General features: G+C 38.7%; 1 protein-coding gene across 1 annotated transcript in view; it reads right to left on the bottom strand.

The window, feature by feature from the left end:
* Nucleotides 1-877: 877 nt before the first annotated feature.
* pth2ra (parathyroid hormone 2 receptor a) overlaps nt 878-16,315 on the bottom strand; it is a 28,779-nt gene continuing 13,341 nt past the window's right edge. Inside the window, exons 7-13 of the mRNA XM_076104109.1 lie at nt 14,644-14,797; nt 12,266-12,326; nt 8,796-8,862; nt 6,977-7,071; nt 3,189-3,327; nt 2,318-2,359; nt 878-1,246 (exon numbers count right to left, since the gene is read on the bottom strand). Of these exons, the coding sequence (XP_075960224.1) occupies nt 878-1,246; nt 2,318-2,359; nt 3,189-3,327; nt 6,977-7,071; nt 8,796-8,862; nt 12,266-12,326; nt 14,644-14,797 (927 nt within the window). The remainder of the gene's footprint in view (nt 1,247-2,317; nt 2,360-3,188; nt 3,328-6,976; nt 7,072-8,795; nt 8,863-12,265; nt 12,327-14,643; nt 14,798-16,315) is intronic.

The following is a 16,315-nucleotide window of genomic DNA, read 5'->3' as shown; positions in this document are numbered from 1 at the left end:
AAATTCATGCAACAGCATGTTTTCTTTTATTGACAACAGAGAGCCCTATGGCAATGCACTCCCTGAGAGCTTCTAAAGGTGGTAAATGATTGTCTGCAGTTAGACGGATGGATGCAGCAACTACCAATACTAAAACATCAATTTAGATGTGTTTTGGTTGTTGAATAAGTTGCATTTCATCTTTTGGCACCTCACATGGTCAAAAGACATATTAAACTTCATCTGCATTGATGTTTTTTAGTTTCCAACCATTTATGTTATATTCTTTTTCATAAGGGGGTTCAAGACATGTTTTCCATTTTTGTACATACAGTCAAACATTCGTTTGCCCTCGATACCTGCTTAAAGGAATACTTTGTATCATTTAGGGGTATTAATTGGCAGAAATGGAATATAATATTTATAACTATGTTTTAATCAGTGTATAATGATATGGAACTAAGAATCACAGTGTTTCCGTTAGCTTAGGAAAAGGAATTTATATCTACGTAGAAGAGAACGGGTCCTCTTCCACAGAGTCTGCCATGTTGCACCACCATGTTTCTACAGCAGCCCATAACGGACGAACACTAACGGATACTGGCACTAACAAGAGCCATTCTCAATTTTACATTGTCTGAAGGTAGGGATGCGTTTCGAAACCGGGTGACTTTGCTGTGGATGCAGAGACGATATTTAGATATATTTAAAAAAATTTAATTCTAATCCTGTTCTAAATTTATTTGCAGATGGGTATTTAGTTGGTTGCAATCTGCAACACCCCACTAGATCTTACACACTGTTCCTTTAAGAGTTTCAATGAAGTGGGTTGGAGAGGATTGGGCACCTAGAAACTTTTTCATCGGTCTCTACCGCATGTTTTGACATGTTTTGACAGCTACAGTGTTTCTTCCTCATCCTCAGCTGTTGCACTTGGAACAGGCAGATTTTCCTTAAGCGAGATATCGTCCACCCGCTTGGGGCCGCCGTCCTCGGGTTCCTCAGGTATGGATGGGTCAGAGTTACTGATCACGTATCCTGGGAGGGTGCTGATCACAGGAGGACCTATGCTCCGATGAACACGGCTTGAAACGAGCGTGGTGGAGCGTGCGGAAGGACCAGCCCCTGCCAGGTGGGACTGGCTGCTGGTGCTGTTGTTGATGCCAACAACGACAGAGCCGTAACGGTAGCGGCCGCAGACCACCGGGCCCTCCCACTCAAAGGCCAGGTTCCAACGTGTCCATGTTTTCTTTATCTCTGTCTGGACCTGTGGGGATGGAAAGAACAAAGGATATAAATATAAAGAATTATACTGCAAAATGATCTTGATTTGATCCAGGCTAATCTTTTAGTTTTCTACAAACCTTAAAACCTGGTTTATTTCTTTTACTTCAGTGAAGACTGTTGATACTTTAGTTTGGACTGTAATTCAGCATATTCAAAGTATAAAAACTCCTGCACTATGTCAAATGTTAATACAAGCAAACAATTGTCTGATAGGAAACGCAGAGCAACAAAAGCATCCCAAAGGAGTCATGTTTTTGTCCATGTGGCTAATGCAAGTAAAACATTCACTCGCCTTTTAGCTCAGGTCTGGTCTCCACCAACTCCTGAGAAACATTATTAAGGTTTTTAACTTGCTAAATCTTCAATCTTGCAAATCTCCCCGCTGTGGGACTAATACAAGATTATCTTATCTTATCTTATCCAGCATCATAACTTCATCTCCCCCACTTCAATTTACTACAAGGAACTTTTTACTGGTTATCAAACAGTGTCAATTTAAGTAATGGCTGAGACCCTTCCACATTATCTGAGTCATTTGTTCCAGTGCTAATAACAAAATGATGCTTTATTGAGCTCTAGCCAACTGAAAATAAAAATCATCAGATTCTTTTTGAGCTGTTTGAATTGCAGTAACTCCTGGAGGATGAAAGGAGTGCTGCCCAGGATACATTGTGGATCACAAAAGGCAAGCGGGAAAAGAACAGGGGGGGGTTTTGTGAAGCGAAAACTGGCAGAAATGTCAAATCTTGTTTTCAATTGAGAGTGCAAAGTGTATGAGAGAGAGAGAGAGAGAGAATGACTGGTATCATCACAGCTCTTTTCATCACATTTCATTTGAGAAGGCAAAAAACAGATAAAGTGAAGAAATTCCATGTAGCTAATGTCACTTTTTAATTCTTCAGCCAGACCCAGTGCCACTGGTATAATTATGCCCGTTTTCAGTGGCTTTTGAAATCAAACTACAGTTTATTTTAAGTGCTTGCCGTTCTTTTTTTAAATTTGCTTTAGTTTTGCAGTGTTTGTGCTTCTTCTGTGCGATCAATCCACTCACCTCTCCGTTGCAGAAGCAATAGATAATGGACACAAAGAAGCCCTGAAAGGAAGAGATTGACATACGAGTTGTGAGCTTAAATCTCTTGGAGCAAGTGAGAAAAAAACTGTCTCGAGAGCAATAATCACAATAATTGAAATGTCATTCTTATCTGAGTGCGATACAGACACGATCTTTTATCAAAAGAAGGATGTTCCAGGTCATCCATCTCTAAGCCTCAAAGAGTGCTTTTCTTATGAAAAAAAGAGACGAAATGGTACTCTCTGGGGGTTGCCGTTTTGATCTGTTTCACCTCTTGTCCTTGCTTCTCACAACGATAAGAAGTTACAGGAGAGACATAGTGTCTTTCTGAAAATGGTGGGTCATGGGAAGATGTGAAGGTGTGTGTCTGTGTATGTGTGTTTCTGCACACGTGTGTGTGTGTGTGTGTGTGAGTGCATTGCTACATTTCTTTGCTGGTGAGAGGCATCCACACAGCGACTCTCTGAGAAGTATAAATCAACAGTGTATGCTGGTTCATCCTAATAATTGCTATTCAGTCCTCATTTAAGACCTGTGGGGGAAAAACGTATTTGTGTCCTGAAATATATTTGTGTAAAAATGATATGGGGGGGGATTGTGGTTGCTGTTGGATAGTGTTACTAAGCTGACTTCGAGGTGTTGGGTTGTTTACACATTAATGAGTCAGCCACTACAGTAAAAAGACTGAACTGCTCTACCTGCTCTGTGAATGTGAGGACCAACCTTGAGTTGGCTCATGCTTGTGGGAGTGCTCGCTGTAAAAGGGCATCGCGAGTTGAGTTTGAGGGCGGATTTTCACATAACGTATCAGCTCTCCGCAGTGTGAAAATATCTGAAGAGAACTGCGTACCTGAAAGGAATTGAAGAACAGCTCACAGTACATGCGGACCTCCCAGCTCGATCCTTCAAATGTATGAGGCATCCCAACAAAGATGATGTAGTGGATGCCAAACACCAGCACTAACACAAGGGTGGACTTTGCCAGTTTCCTACGGAGACACAGACACACACAGAGAACGTAAATATGGAAGCAAAGCAGAGCCTAGACCTGAAAATAGGAATATCAGCCGATTCTTTTACATCCTGTGGCAGACTTTATTATTCATTAGATCATCGTAAGATAGATAGATAGATAGATACTTTATATAACAGTACATTTAATATCGCTGGAAAATAAATTAGAAATAAATAAGAACTGAATTTTATTCAAAATGAATTGAATGAATGAATGAATTGAAGAACATCTAAGGTCAATTAAACATGATTGAGAGTCAATTTAAAAAGTATCTCTGTACTGCACTGCACTCTTTGTCATATCTGCAAATATATACACCAACAACACTAATACTGTCTCTAATGTAGGTTTAATGTGAATGTGGTTAGAAAATTAGCAGTTTGATAAGAGATTAATTAAGACATAATTTAGCAAAAGCATTAACTTGGCCATTTTCATACTGTATGTGTCAACGCATAACAAAAATGTGTGAAAAGCAAATATCCTTCTTTAGAAACAATTTGAGTTTCCCATCAAACAGAATGAAAGAAATCGTGTTTTGTGTAATTAAATTAATTAGCAGCAAATTAGTTTTATCGTAAAAGGGTTAATGGCTTCTAACACCCTAGATACTGAGATCAGTGATCATTTGTTGTTGCAAAGCTCACATTTCTCCCACAGATTTAAATGAGTACAAACAAATTGTTCTTCAGGGAATATTCATTTTAAAAGAATTTACTTTGCTTCCTACTTTGTGTAAGCTTAATGTCAGTGTGGGGAACCTGCATTATAAACTATCCTCGGGTCTCTATTTCCCAAAGCATACTACAGCTTGTTGGTATGTCTGACTTCAGTCAGAATCCAGTCAACTAATCTACACATCTGAATCAAGAAGTGACAGATGTTTGGATTTGTCCTGCAAAATAACTTTTTTTCCACTTGGCGGTGATTGTATACACATTACAGAAGGCCAGACGTCTCGTTTCTGAAAATGGGATGTGCATTTATCAATGAATTGAGTATTTATATGGCACACTGACCTGCTTTAAAATAAAAAAGACATGGAAATCTCACTTTCTATAACATGGGACTTAACACACACTAGAGGAGATAAAAGGTGTGTTACATGTGCACAGGGATCCTTTCAAGCCATATCTGAAATAGACAAGCATCTGCATACAGTTCATCTCTCTCATGTTCAAACCAATGGCAGTGTCTGTGCCACACAGCCATGAAATAATGGCAGGTAAAGCTCAGATGTGCCTCCTGAGAAAACGATGCAAGGTTCTTCATTTCTTACTTTGAATTCATGGAGAACATCGAGATTGTATCTAGCAGCAGCCCTGGGCATGCAATCCACCTGACAGAAGTGAAGAGTCCTGATTGGAATTGTCTGCTAACAGAAAATGGAGATATCTACAGTCCCTTAAAGTTCAGGTGAGGACTTCAGCTTCTTCTCTTCACATAATGATCCATCCTGGAAATAAATTAAGTGCTTTGGAGTCTATTGCATCAATTCAAACTCTACTGGGGTCCAGGAAAATGTTCGCAATAACTCCAGGCAAAGAAAATTCACTCCAAGAGGCTGACCATCCTCTTTACAGGAGCAATTCTGACAACCATATCAAACTGTAAATGACCTGAAAGGAGAGTATGTGCATTCATTCATCATGCTGCTTCCAGTCACTGAACAGAACGGATTGCAGCAATTCTCTGCAGGGACAGGGGACGGATCTGTCTCCTACTCTGTAGCAGCTCTAAACTGTCACATGCATGTGTATTTTAATTTACTATTAGCATGATGAGTGCTGTCAGTTAATTATAATCAAAACGTGATTTCAGCCAGGCCACAAAGCTAAATATGTAAACATTTAAATAATGCAAAATGAAAACTAATCATAATACTCTATGGGATACATATTCATGGTCATTTTGACAGTGATCTCCTTCCCTGTCTCCTTCTCTTAGCAATCCTATCCTTACTGCCGAAAATGTGAAAATAAAGAATAAACATGGTCCGACCTGTGTAACAGAGATGTAATGTCATGCAATCCAAAATGCAATTTGCAGTCAGTTTCAATACTTTTTAGAAATTGCATTTTTAAAATTGCTTCCAACGCATCCATGCTAAACCGGCTGCTTGTTATTATTCGTCACCCGAACTCATTTGGTTTGGCTTTTTATGAGTGACATATAAAATGCTATTATACATATATTTGTAAATTAAATAGAATATGTATAATATTGTAAACCATGAAATATAAAGTTGCAATAAAGTGTAGTTTTTGCTTTAATCTCCAGCAAGGTACAGGAGCTATCACATTGTTAGTGGGCAAGTTTAATCAGCATTGAAATTCAGTCTTTGCAAATTCTATTCACGTTCGCAGTTTTCTAAAGACGACAGCTATTATCCCTCACCTCTAACGTTATATTTGGCTTACATTCATCTTCCAGCATGGATGCCAATTTGCTGCAACCAATCACCTTCATCTTTTCTGACAGTCTGCGTATCTACCCAAAGCAACCTCGCTTGCAGCATTCAATACAGTGCTGTTCTCAGATAATACACTTTCATTATAATGTTTTTATCTGACACATTGATTCCTGCACCTGCGGAATAAAAGTGATGATTGCAGATATGTGTGTGTGTGTGTGCATGCAGTAAGCCTGTTTTGTTCACACTACACAACTTGCTTTCTTGCACTTGGGAGTCTTGTGGTCGTTGTGGTTTTGACACTACAAGACTGACCAGTGACATGTGGACAAACACTACAATATCTTTCAGCAGGAGGAATCCCTGATGAGTATGTCTGGTCTCCAAAATACATTTAGCCACAACCCGTGTCTTGCGCTCTCATTGGCTGTAGCTCCACGACAGACTACCCTTTAGCTAGAACTTTGCATGTGTACTGTATGCTTAGGAGTTGGTCAGAAAAACAAACATTTTTATAAAACGTGGTCAGTATGTGCTTATGAAAGTTTTTAGTGTACGCTGAGCAGCTAAATCTCTTGTTTTCCCCTTCTTTCAGTGGGTGAACACAGTCCCATTGGCACGGATGGGCACTCAGGGTCGTGGCCTGCACACCGATCACTCACTTAGTAACTACTTAAATGAGGGCAGAATGAATATTACATGCACACACCGTGTTTCAAACTGGTTGACTTTCTCGGCGGACTCTTTTCAGACCCTTTTAGCGACTTTCTGCTCGAGTAAACTCTGACAGAGTCTCTCCCTCCCTCTCCTCTCTCCCTCCCTCTCCTCTCTTACCGTGCTCACACAGGCAGGAGTGAGTTACTAAGGGCTTCGGTGTTGCCAGGTCACTTTGCCGAGGCTTCACCCTAAACCTTTTTCTGCGTAAGCCCGAATAAAATTGTATATGTGAGCCAATGTGAAGCTCGAATGTGAGATAGCTCGTAACATAAACAGCCTGTCAAAATAAATGCAGGTCTCTAAATGACCTGTGTGTCTGGTGGTCAGCCCTGAGGGAAAACAGGTCACAGTGGGAGGAGTAGAGGGGAAATGGTAGAGCGTAATTGACATGCAGATGTAATAATGTAATAATGAAATGCATGAACACACAAATTCCACCCCTGGAGACAAAGTGGACCGCTGGTTTCGTAGATTCGTTCAGTTGAGAACACACCTGTACTGTTTCCTGGTGTCGTATCTCCCTGCGTTTGTCTCTCGAATTTTAGTGGCCAACACTCGTACGATGTTCACAAACAAGATGAAGTTGAGCTGAAACAGAAGAACAGAGATGGAAAAGCTCTTCATTTATGCAGTCCATGTCAGTGTTCTTACTTCCTGTTACTTATTACTTATGATTTCACTTATGATTTCAATCACCAAACTCCATGATTCCTTGCCACTCCAATCAGAGGAAATGCATCATTTAATACAAATCTTAGCAGTAAAAGTGGACTGTCAGCCAGGAAGCAAGAGTTCTGCTCACTGGTCTGGTCACTAATTTCGGCAAACAGCTCAGAATGTGATTGAGACATAAAGAGAGTTCAATCATTACGGTGATTTCATCAACCTTTCTTTTTTATAACTATACTTTCAAAATGTAACTGGTGCCAGATGATCTGCTGGACTGATTTCTGGACAAAAGCTACTAAAAGGTGAAATCCTTTGCATATTCATTCTCATACACAGGTTTACAAACAAAGTGATGGCAGTGTGTCTACGTCTGTCTTCGGCCTGGATTTGTCTGTATGGAAAGTTAATCACCAAAGTTCATCACAATTCAACCTAAAGGGAAACATGAATGTCTGAACCAACCCGTGAGTCAGAAGGATCCATCCTCTGGGGACCAAGGATGTCTGTACAAACATTTCATGGCAGTTAAAGTACTTTTTGAGATATTTCAGTCTGGACCAAAGACCGACTGAGCGAGACCGATATTGCCATTCATAGATTCATAGATCCTGAGTTGTTTAATAAGTTAAGGTATTACAGCTCTGTCAGTTATTAGAAGCCCATTTCTCACCAATATTTTTGCAAGGATGCAGATACAATAACTTTCCTGAAGTAAAGAATTCTCAAATATATATATTGACCTATTAGAAGTGATTATAATGAATTCACTGCATTAGAGCATGAAGGTTGTTGGAGACCTACAACATAGCATGTGGTCTTATTTCTGCAGGTTGGCACTTTCTGTAGCCTCAATATAGAATTGGTTACAGCGAGCAGCGCACTAGTCCTGATGAAGAAATGCTGTCTCATTAAAATCTGCAGGACAACTCAAGGCAGTACATGTCAACAAAATAGTGTAATCTTTTTTAGTGGCTTCATTGTGGTGTCTTCACAGCGAGACGCTGCATGAACAAAACAAACTGCCTCTATCTTCTCTTTCCTTAATTTGTGCTTTCATGGCAGGCTGCAATGCTCAAAGAATCCCCAGCCAGTAGAGGAGTTGTGCACATTATAAATGATAAAAGACAGAGCGAGACTGTGAATCCTTGATTTGCATGATATTCATTTGCAACAAATACTGTTGTTTCATGACACAAAGCTAATTTGAATAAGAGAAAGATCAAGAAAAGGATGAGAAAAGCACTTTCTACATAATGAATATTTTAGTCATTCACTTGCTGCTCCTCTGTTTATAGAATAACCCAGAGATCATTAAAAACATTCTGTCTTAGACTTAATTGTGCTCAGATGTTTGCTTAAGTTTGTTCCAACTTGTTTTGGAGCCTGTAGGCGTTGATTATTTAGTAATTGGTTCTTACCTACACATACAATACATCCAAGTTTTCTTTAACTTAAAGTGAGTCTGGTCAGTTGGCTGTTATACCCATTTTATGTTGTGCATCATTTGGATTTATACCCTAAGTCAAATACACGCACACAAAATGCCTTACTTCATGCCTAAGTACATTTCTTGACAACTTCTCAAGCTACAATCACACATAGCGATAGCAACTTCAAACTGTATTTCACGCCCACACTCTTACCCCGATGGCTGTCAGAATGGGAACCTGGTAGATCCACTTTATCTTACCAGCACTTAACTCCCAACACCTGCAATTAACACAAGTGCAGAGAAAAAGGAAGGAGAGGATGACGTTAGAAAAGCAGGAGAAATAAGAATGCAGTTGGTATTATTCAAAAGACACATGCAGAGAGTACACATGTTGCACCAAATAAATGATTAAGGTCAGTGGGAAAGAGAAAAAGGGAGGTTAGATAATCAATTTTGAAGTAAGGAGTTATTCATATTGTCCCAACCAAAGAGGGTGTGTGGAAAAACAGTTGTAAACAGCGGCAGAAATAAAGGACAATTATAGAAGGATGGTGAGATCACATTTTTAGTTGAACAACAAACACAGGCAAATCTCCCCTTGCGGGATGAATAAAGCATCTATCTATCTATCTATCTATCTATCTATCTATCTATCTATCTATCTATCTATCTATCTATCTATCTATCTATCTATCTACGGTCTATTTGACTCTAAATGAACATCATGCTGTATTGAAGAAGACTTGAAACTAGAGATTGAGACCATAAACTGAGAAGTATGTTTACTAAGAAGTATGGTCTCTCACTTCTATGCACACAGAATTGTTTTTTAGTCGCCCTCCGATGGCCACTAGAGAGAATGCAAGTTTAAAGCACTTCCGCATTGGCTTCACTTTTCAGAACCGGAGGTTGCCGCCTGGTTTTAATGTCATAATTTGCCTTGTAGTAGAGTCAGATTGTCTCCTCTTTTCTCTTATTTACATTATCTCTTTATACATTACATCAAATACATTTCTATATACATACTGGTGTGACTATTCGATACTATTGCAATGCTCGTTCAGAACTCGCCTGTTCAGAATGAGCCGATTGCTTTCTTGGATCCTGAGCAACACACCGGCTGTGACATAGTTGCATTCCCTAACAATGCAGCGAGAGCAAGCTGTACCCAACGTGCAGCTCGGCAGTGTAACATATTAATATTGTTATTAATACACACATATTAATATTGCAGTGAGCTCTTGTCGCATTCAGTTTCCGGTTATCCACAGACTGCACAATTCAAAATTAAAGCAAACATCTCCGCTCAGTGTGATGCATGCAAAATCTCTGAAGAATAGAGACACAATTCAGTAAGATCTTGCTGCCCCTCATCTGTTTCATGTGAAACAAGCTACATTTCACACTCCTTTTGTAGTCAACTGTCCAAGTTAGTTTCCATCGCAACCTTCACTATCATGTACTACTTATTGAGCAGAAGGAAGAAAGGGTGGGTGTGTTATGAGGACTAATAGCTATCTTTTGTTTATTTGTGTTGGATACTATCTGTTGTATTTACTTTGTTTTTCTTAAATGCAAATGTAGACTGAAAACAAATAAAAACAATGTAGCGAGCGACGGAGAGCGAGCTGCACCCAGCATGACGTTTGGCGAACAGTTAATAGGGATCCCCTCTCATTAAACACAAAGTTCTCGATGTATGTGAAGGACAGACAGACAGAGATGTCTTGCTTCATACTTAGATGTTGTACTGAAAAGGGTGAAGGAGTTTGGCCTGGCATTGTCTCCATATGTGAACCATCACAAGGAAAACGTGCATCACGAACACAAACACATAGCTTCCCACAAAATGTCTGTTTCAGGGGATTATGCAAACACGATTATGCAGATGTGTCGCAAATGTTGAGCAGGCGTCAAGTCTGCCAGAAAGTGTACTTTGCATGGTGTCTAAACACAACCCAAATGTAATGTGGGGGGGGGGATTGCATGCAAGAGTTGCTGTGCATTACACACAGAAACTTCCTAAACTTGGTGAGTGTGGTGTGGTAGCCTGAATACTAGAGAATATCAAGTTGTTGTCGTCTCTACTGTCTTCAATGTATAAAGTTCCACTTTGCCAAAAGGCTGTGGATTTCGTTCGGGATGATTCTCATCCAGAATCTCTCTTTGAAGATGATGCTACCTTGAAGGTTATATGGCTTTAAATATAAGTGGTTCAAAACCAGTGCAGTATGTTCCCTGAGGCCGTCAAGACAGTTGTATGTGAAATGTTGTTTTCACTGTCGCTCATTGTCTGTCTTACTCCTTTGGGGACTGAGATAAAGAGATAAAGTTAACCCAATGTACCTAAACTCATAATAAACTCAAAATATATTATGACCAGTTAATTTCTGGAAGAGTCACTTAAAAGATCCACCACCAGGGAACAACCACTCAGCATATGTCACATTAGCTTCTAGTGTCCACTCACATAAAAAATGTAATTTAATAATATTTAGATGTAGACATTTTGCTGAAGACCAACGACACTGTCTGGAGGGCTTTTCAAGCTTAGAGAAAGAAAAATTGTTTGTGGAAATTATGTTTTGTACTGCATTGACAGCTATGCTCTATTAAATATGTCAGCCTCGTATACTTTTGCTTTTTGTTGGTGGAACTTGCAGAATGCATTTCTACATCTCTAACATCACACACTCAATATTAAGCTTTTGAAATGTGTATTTGTTTGTGTAGGGTAACTTTTGTCATAGACTTAAAACTATACATTTTCACATCATTTTTGAACACTATTATTACTATAAATAACATCCAAAAAGTGTAAAGAGAAAACTTTGCTATGGATCAATAATTATTTTATTATTTACACATCACAGCCTTTGTCTGAACATTACATTTTTCTCGCAATGTTTGCCCTGTACAATCATTTACTGTAAATCAAAAGAACGGATTCAGAAAACGTTTAAATTATTGTTCATTAAGTATATTAATTCTCTAATAAAAAAGTTATGATGAACTGTTCACTAATTATTAAGCTTGCTAATGACAATTATAATAACTAGAAAATGTATTTTCTGCAGAAATGCAGTGTAAATGCAGACAGCTTTTATGCTTTGTCCAAAAAATGTTCAAATCTGTGGACTGCGAAACAGTCAGGAATCAAACCGCTGACTCTGCGTAGACATGTTCTCTAACCGCCCTGATTGTGAGTGTTTTTGAGTTTTGATGTGGAAGAACGTCACTGCGCTTTACAGGGCCCTAACCTCAGTCTCATTCACTGCGAGTGGACCACACCAAAAGAGTGACGGCTAGTATAGCAGCATATCAATGTCCATGGTTTTGGAATGAGATATTTAACAATCACATACAGGTGGAATGTAATTTTTAATATACCTAGTTTTTTCGGTCATGAAGTGTACCTGATATGACACCTTTTAAAAGTTGAGCTCCTTAACAAAAATGTATTCAAAGTTCTATTGCAATTTAAATCATGCATAATTACATTTCACGGATTATTAAAATGTCACCACAATTATGCGATAATTATAACATCCTGAAATTCTCTTTGTGTCTCGTTTCATGTTTATATTCAAACTAGTTGACCTTTTTTAAATGTTGGTGTCTTCTATTTTTGTTTTTGTTTTAAAAGAAGACATTTAGAAACAGTACGACGTGCTCTCTCACCTTGCGTCTGCTAGCGTTGCCCTGACAATCGCCCACACTGCCACAAAAACAGCTGGAACACCTGAAATTAACAAAGCAAAAAACAAACAGTAAGCTGTGCCATGATGTAACATCCTTTCTTTACCTGATATTATTTATAATACATGGTATCAAGGAAAGAGAGGTATGATGTCTGAAGACATCAAACAGAGATAATCAGAAGGAGCATGAACTGTCTTAGGGATTGTATGGAAATCATTGGGGGGGTGGAGAGATATAAGATATATAAATCGATATCAGGAAATTAAATGGCCTACATCTTGATAGAATATTTTAATATTTAAGAGATTCACATTACTCAATGCTGTCATATTGGTCCTATAGCTTATAGTGGTGGGGAAAATAAAACCTTGAAACAAAGATCTGATCCTCTGTATATTTTTATCACCCATTGTGCATGGTCCCCAATTAACATCTATCTAAAAGTTCAAATCAAGCTTGCAAAGAAAAGCTATTCAAAACGGCCATGTCAGAGTGACTACATTCATGTTTTCAGAGGTTAGGGCGTGTTTAATAATGATTCTAGGTGTCAATTTGACATTACAGTGAAATCTATCCGACATTGTCTCCTCGACACAGCTTTTTTTTTTCCACCAGCGAGGAGATGATTCCCTTCTTATCACCAGATGAATTCACACTATCGAAGCCAAAGAAGCACATAATGTGTGCTGCAAAAATAAGTCGGTTCTTAGATCTCCAGGGAGGAAACTAAGGGGTGGATGCATAATTTGACAGAGCTGTTTTTAGACCTGTCAAGAAAAATGCATCCCATCCCAGAGTGTCTTATGCTTATGAAAAGAAGATGATGACACAAAGCAGATTTAAGATACCTTGTGGGTTTTTATGTCACTATTACCGCTATGGAGCAATGTTTTAATAAGAGGGTCTCCATGTTGTCATCATTTCTGTTTTATGAAGAAACATCTCAAGAATACACAAAATGTGCATTGGCTATAAAAAGAGACTCCACAGGGCCCCTTTAACAAACATCCTCCAAACCTTTACCAGAATCCCCAGAACCAGAAATGATGGAGATTGCTAAAAGTCACACCTATTTCACTCTTGAAATTCTACATTAATAACTATTCAAAACACCGATCTGTTTAAAAGTATATTGTTTTGGATAAATTGTTGATGAAGATAGGGAATAAACAAATCACCTTGGAATCAGTTGTCTTTTGTTCTCCCTCTAGGTAACTTCAACCACACTGATCTAAAGCATTATAGTCCATAGAAACAAGATGAAACATTCAGAGGAACAATTGTTGTATTCGACCATACGAAAGCACTGCAACTCAAACTGGTTTTTTTTAGCCACAAAAACAAAGACATTGAGTTTAATTAACAGGACGCTGCCTCTGTCGGACATTAGACAATACTTCCCAAATGAGCAACCTGTTTTTTAAATTATCATAACATGGTAGACGTGGCACGGAAGGCTTGAAAATAAAGGAGGCAACAACCCTAAAACAATACGAACATAATATCTACTTCATGTTAGCAGTGTTTAAAATAGCTTTACATTTAGAGAGTGTTTCAGAAATGCAGAAGTAAAAGGAAATCCTGTTACTCACAGCCCACTCACAGGCTACACAACTATACCCAGCATAAATGATGTGCCTTGTTCATGTAAACCCACAATCATTTGTCATTCTTGGTGCTTCTCTCTGTCATACAAAGCCTAGTGGGGTTTCTCAAATCTAAATACAGCACAGTATAACACTTATTGATACTTTCACTGCTTTTGATATAATCAAACCAAACGTGAGCAGCCGTTTAAATTCAGACAAGTCAAACACAGATCAGACAAAGATCTGAGGTCGCTTTATTTTCCCCTTTGTGTTAACATCACTTCATAAACGAATGCTGATGGGGTCTAAAAACCTTTCATCTATTGAAATAGTACCAGCAGCTCTGTTGCTTCTGATCCCCAGCTAATTTCTTTCCATCCAAAATGCAAGTGTAGCACTTTGTAGAGACGTTCTTTAATTTCTCCGAAATATGCACCAGACATGAGCAGACAATATTAATGACCACGGGGGAATCACATAGGAGGACCAGAAAGCGGTTTAATAAAGAGACTAGACTGCTGTGTAATACATTTGCCTTCAAAAGTGGTTTGGTGCCGAGAGGATTATGCATTGTATATAGAGTATGTTAATGCATTGTATCTTCCGTATTTTTAATCATATTGATGACATGGCGATTATAACTGTATTGCAAGTTTACATCTGTATTAGCTAAAGCTTTCAGCATCGGCTGGATTTAAGTTGGTAGAGGATTGTTTAGAATGAATGATTTAGTCGTGCTGCACCATGTCGTTTTTTTTTTTTGCTTACCCCATCCGATGAGGGTGAAGCCCAAGAGGTATTTGGAGTCGGATCGGAAGGCCATGAAGATGAGACTGTGGAGGTAGAGGCCTTCTACCAGGATCCAGTAGTAGTTGGTGGCCAGAAAATAGATGAAGAGGAGCACTGTAACCTTGCAGCCAATCTGATAACAAAACATCATCACTGTTATCACATCCTGTTTGTACCTGACACATTATTGTAATCACAGTACAAACTATTCTCACACCACAGCCGCCCTATAATAGAGTGTAGGATTTTAGCACCTTGCTGTATAAATTTGCACAGCGATGAGAAAAAGTACTCAGCGGTGAAACTATAATTACAAAGTTTATCAATAAAGGCATCAAATCAGCTTCAATTTATTGTTAGCCCCCACTTTTGGCCCACACATTTTGTTAACTGACAACCATTCATCTAATCACTATAATTGATATGACTATAATTATTTATGATAACAAATTATACATTTGGCTGCACAATCATGATAATGAATGAATACATCTGCATTTCCTCTGATAATATCTCAGTCATTCACAATTAATATCCTGAATTAACACAAGAAAGAACAAAGACACATTATTATTGTGCATGCAGTGCATTAATCTGCAAAGCTGTAACGTAGTCACGTTTTATACCTCACTTTGCCTTAGCTCACATTTCATAATCCATAGAGCAAGCATGAACAGCGATGTTTATTTCCAGAGGCACAGAACAAATGCAGTGAGGAGAATATTTGCACTTGTGAGAACCCAGATAGTAAAATAGTTTCTGTCTGCACATAATGAATGCAAGAGAAACTAGTAACATGAGAGCTAGTAACATGTAGTAATTCCAATGCCGACAGCATATGCTCACTAGCGGTCCCCTAAAATGAATTATATATTTGTATGGTGTCACCTAACTTTAAAATAACTAAGGGATAATGTGGACAAGGATTAAACGACATGGTTCAGTGCAAATCAAAATAATTGCTCTCACTCTTTGAGATTTGCAAGTTTATTGGTAACCTGACACAATTATTAATGACTCAAATCAGCTGAGTGAAAAAAGCAATCCTGACCTTTGATGCCAATTTGAGATGACTGGAGTTATCTCTGAACTCGATTAAATAAGTACGTATTATTCAAGAGCAACATTCAGATCCCCCCTGAATCTGAATGGGAGCGCTATTCCCTGTCTCAGTCAGACTCATGACTGGAGCTCACTGAGTCACTGCTTAAATTAGTTGTTTTATTAAATCTAACAAAGAACTAAATAGATACTGAAAATGTAAATGTTGGTTATGTTCAATCAGAAAAGTCCCAGCGGAAGATTTGCTGTGGATTTGTGTGAATTCATAGGGATTTAGGAAAAGACATCGACGGGGCTTAGGGAAGTCTGAAGATTTTTATTTTTTGTTAGCAGTTTTGTTTAGAAGCATAGACTGTAAGAAGTAGTCATCGTGACGTCACCGATTGGTTTGTGGACTGACGTTATGAAGCCTCGAGTTTGGCGTTTTGGCCGTCGCTATCTTGGATTACGGCCATCGTCATCTTGGCTTTTTTGCAATCAATGAACGAAAGTGATTATATTTGGACGCCCTTTACAGCTCTGGTAGGGTAGCAACATGTCAATCACAAGGTAGCCCCGCCCCAAAGCATACTCAGCTTTATGGTCTATT

Source organism: Anarhichas minor, unplaced genomic scaffold, assembly GCF_050575085.1.
Source record: "Anarhichas minor isolate MPS153535 unplaced genomic scaffold, ASM5057508v1 ptg000004l, whole genome shotgun sequence".
NCBI lineage: Eukaryota > Metazoa > Chordata > Actinopteri > Perciformes > Anarhichadidae > Anarhichas > Anarhichas minor.
Note: the sequence above shows the minus strand (reverse complement) of the source record. Positions and strands in the feature narration are given on the sequence as shown.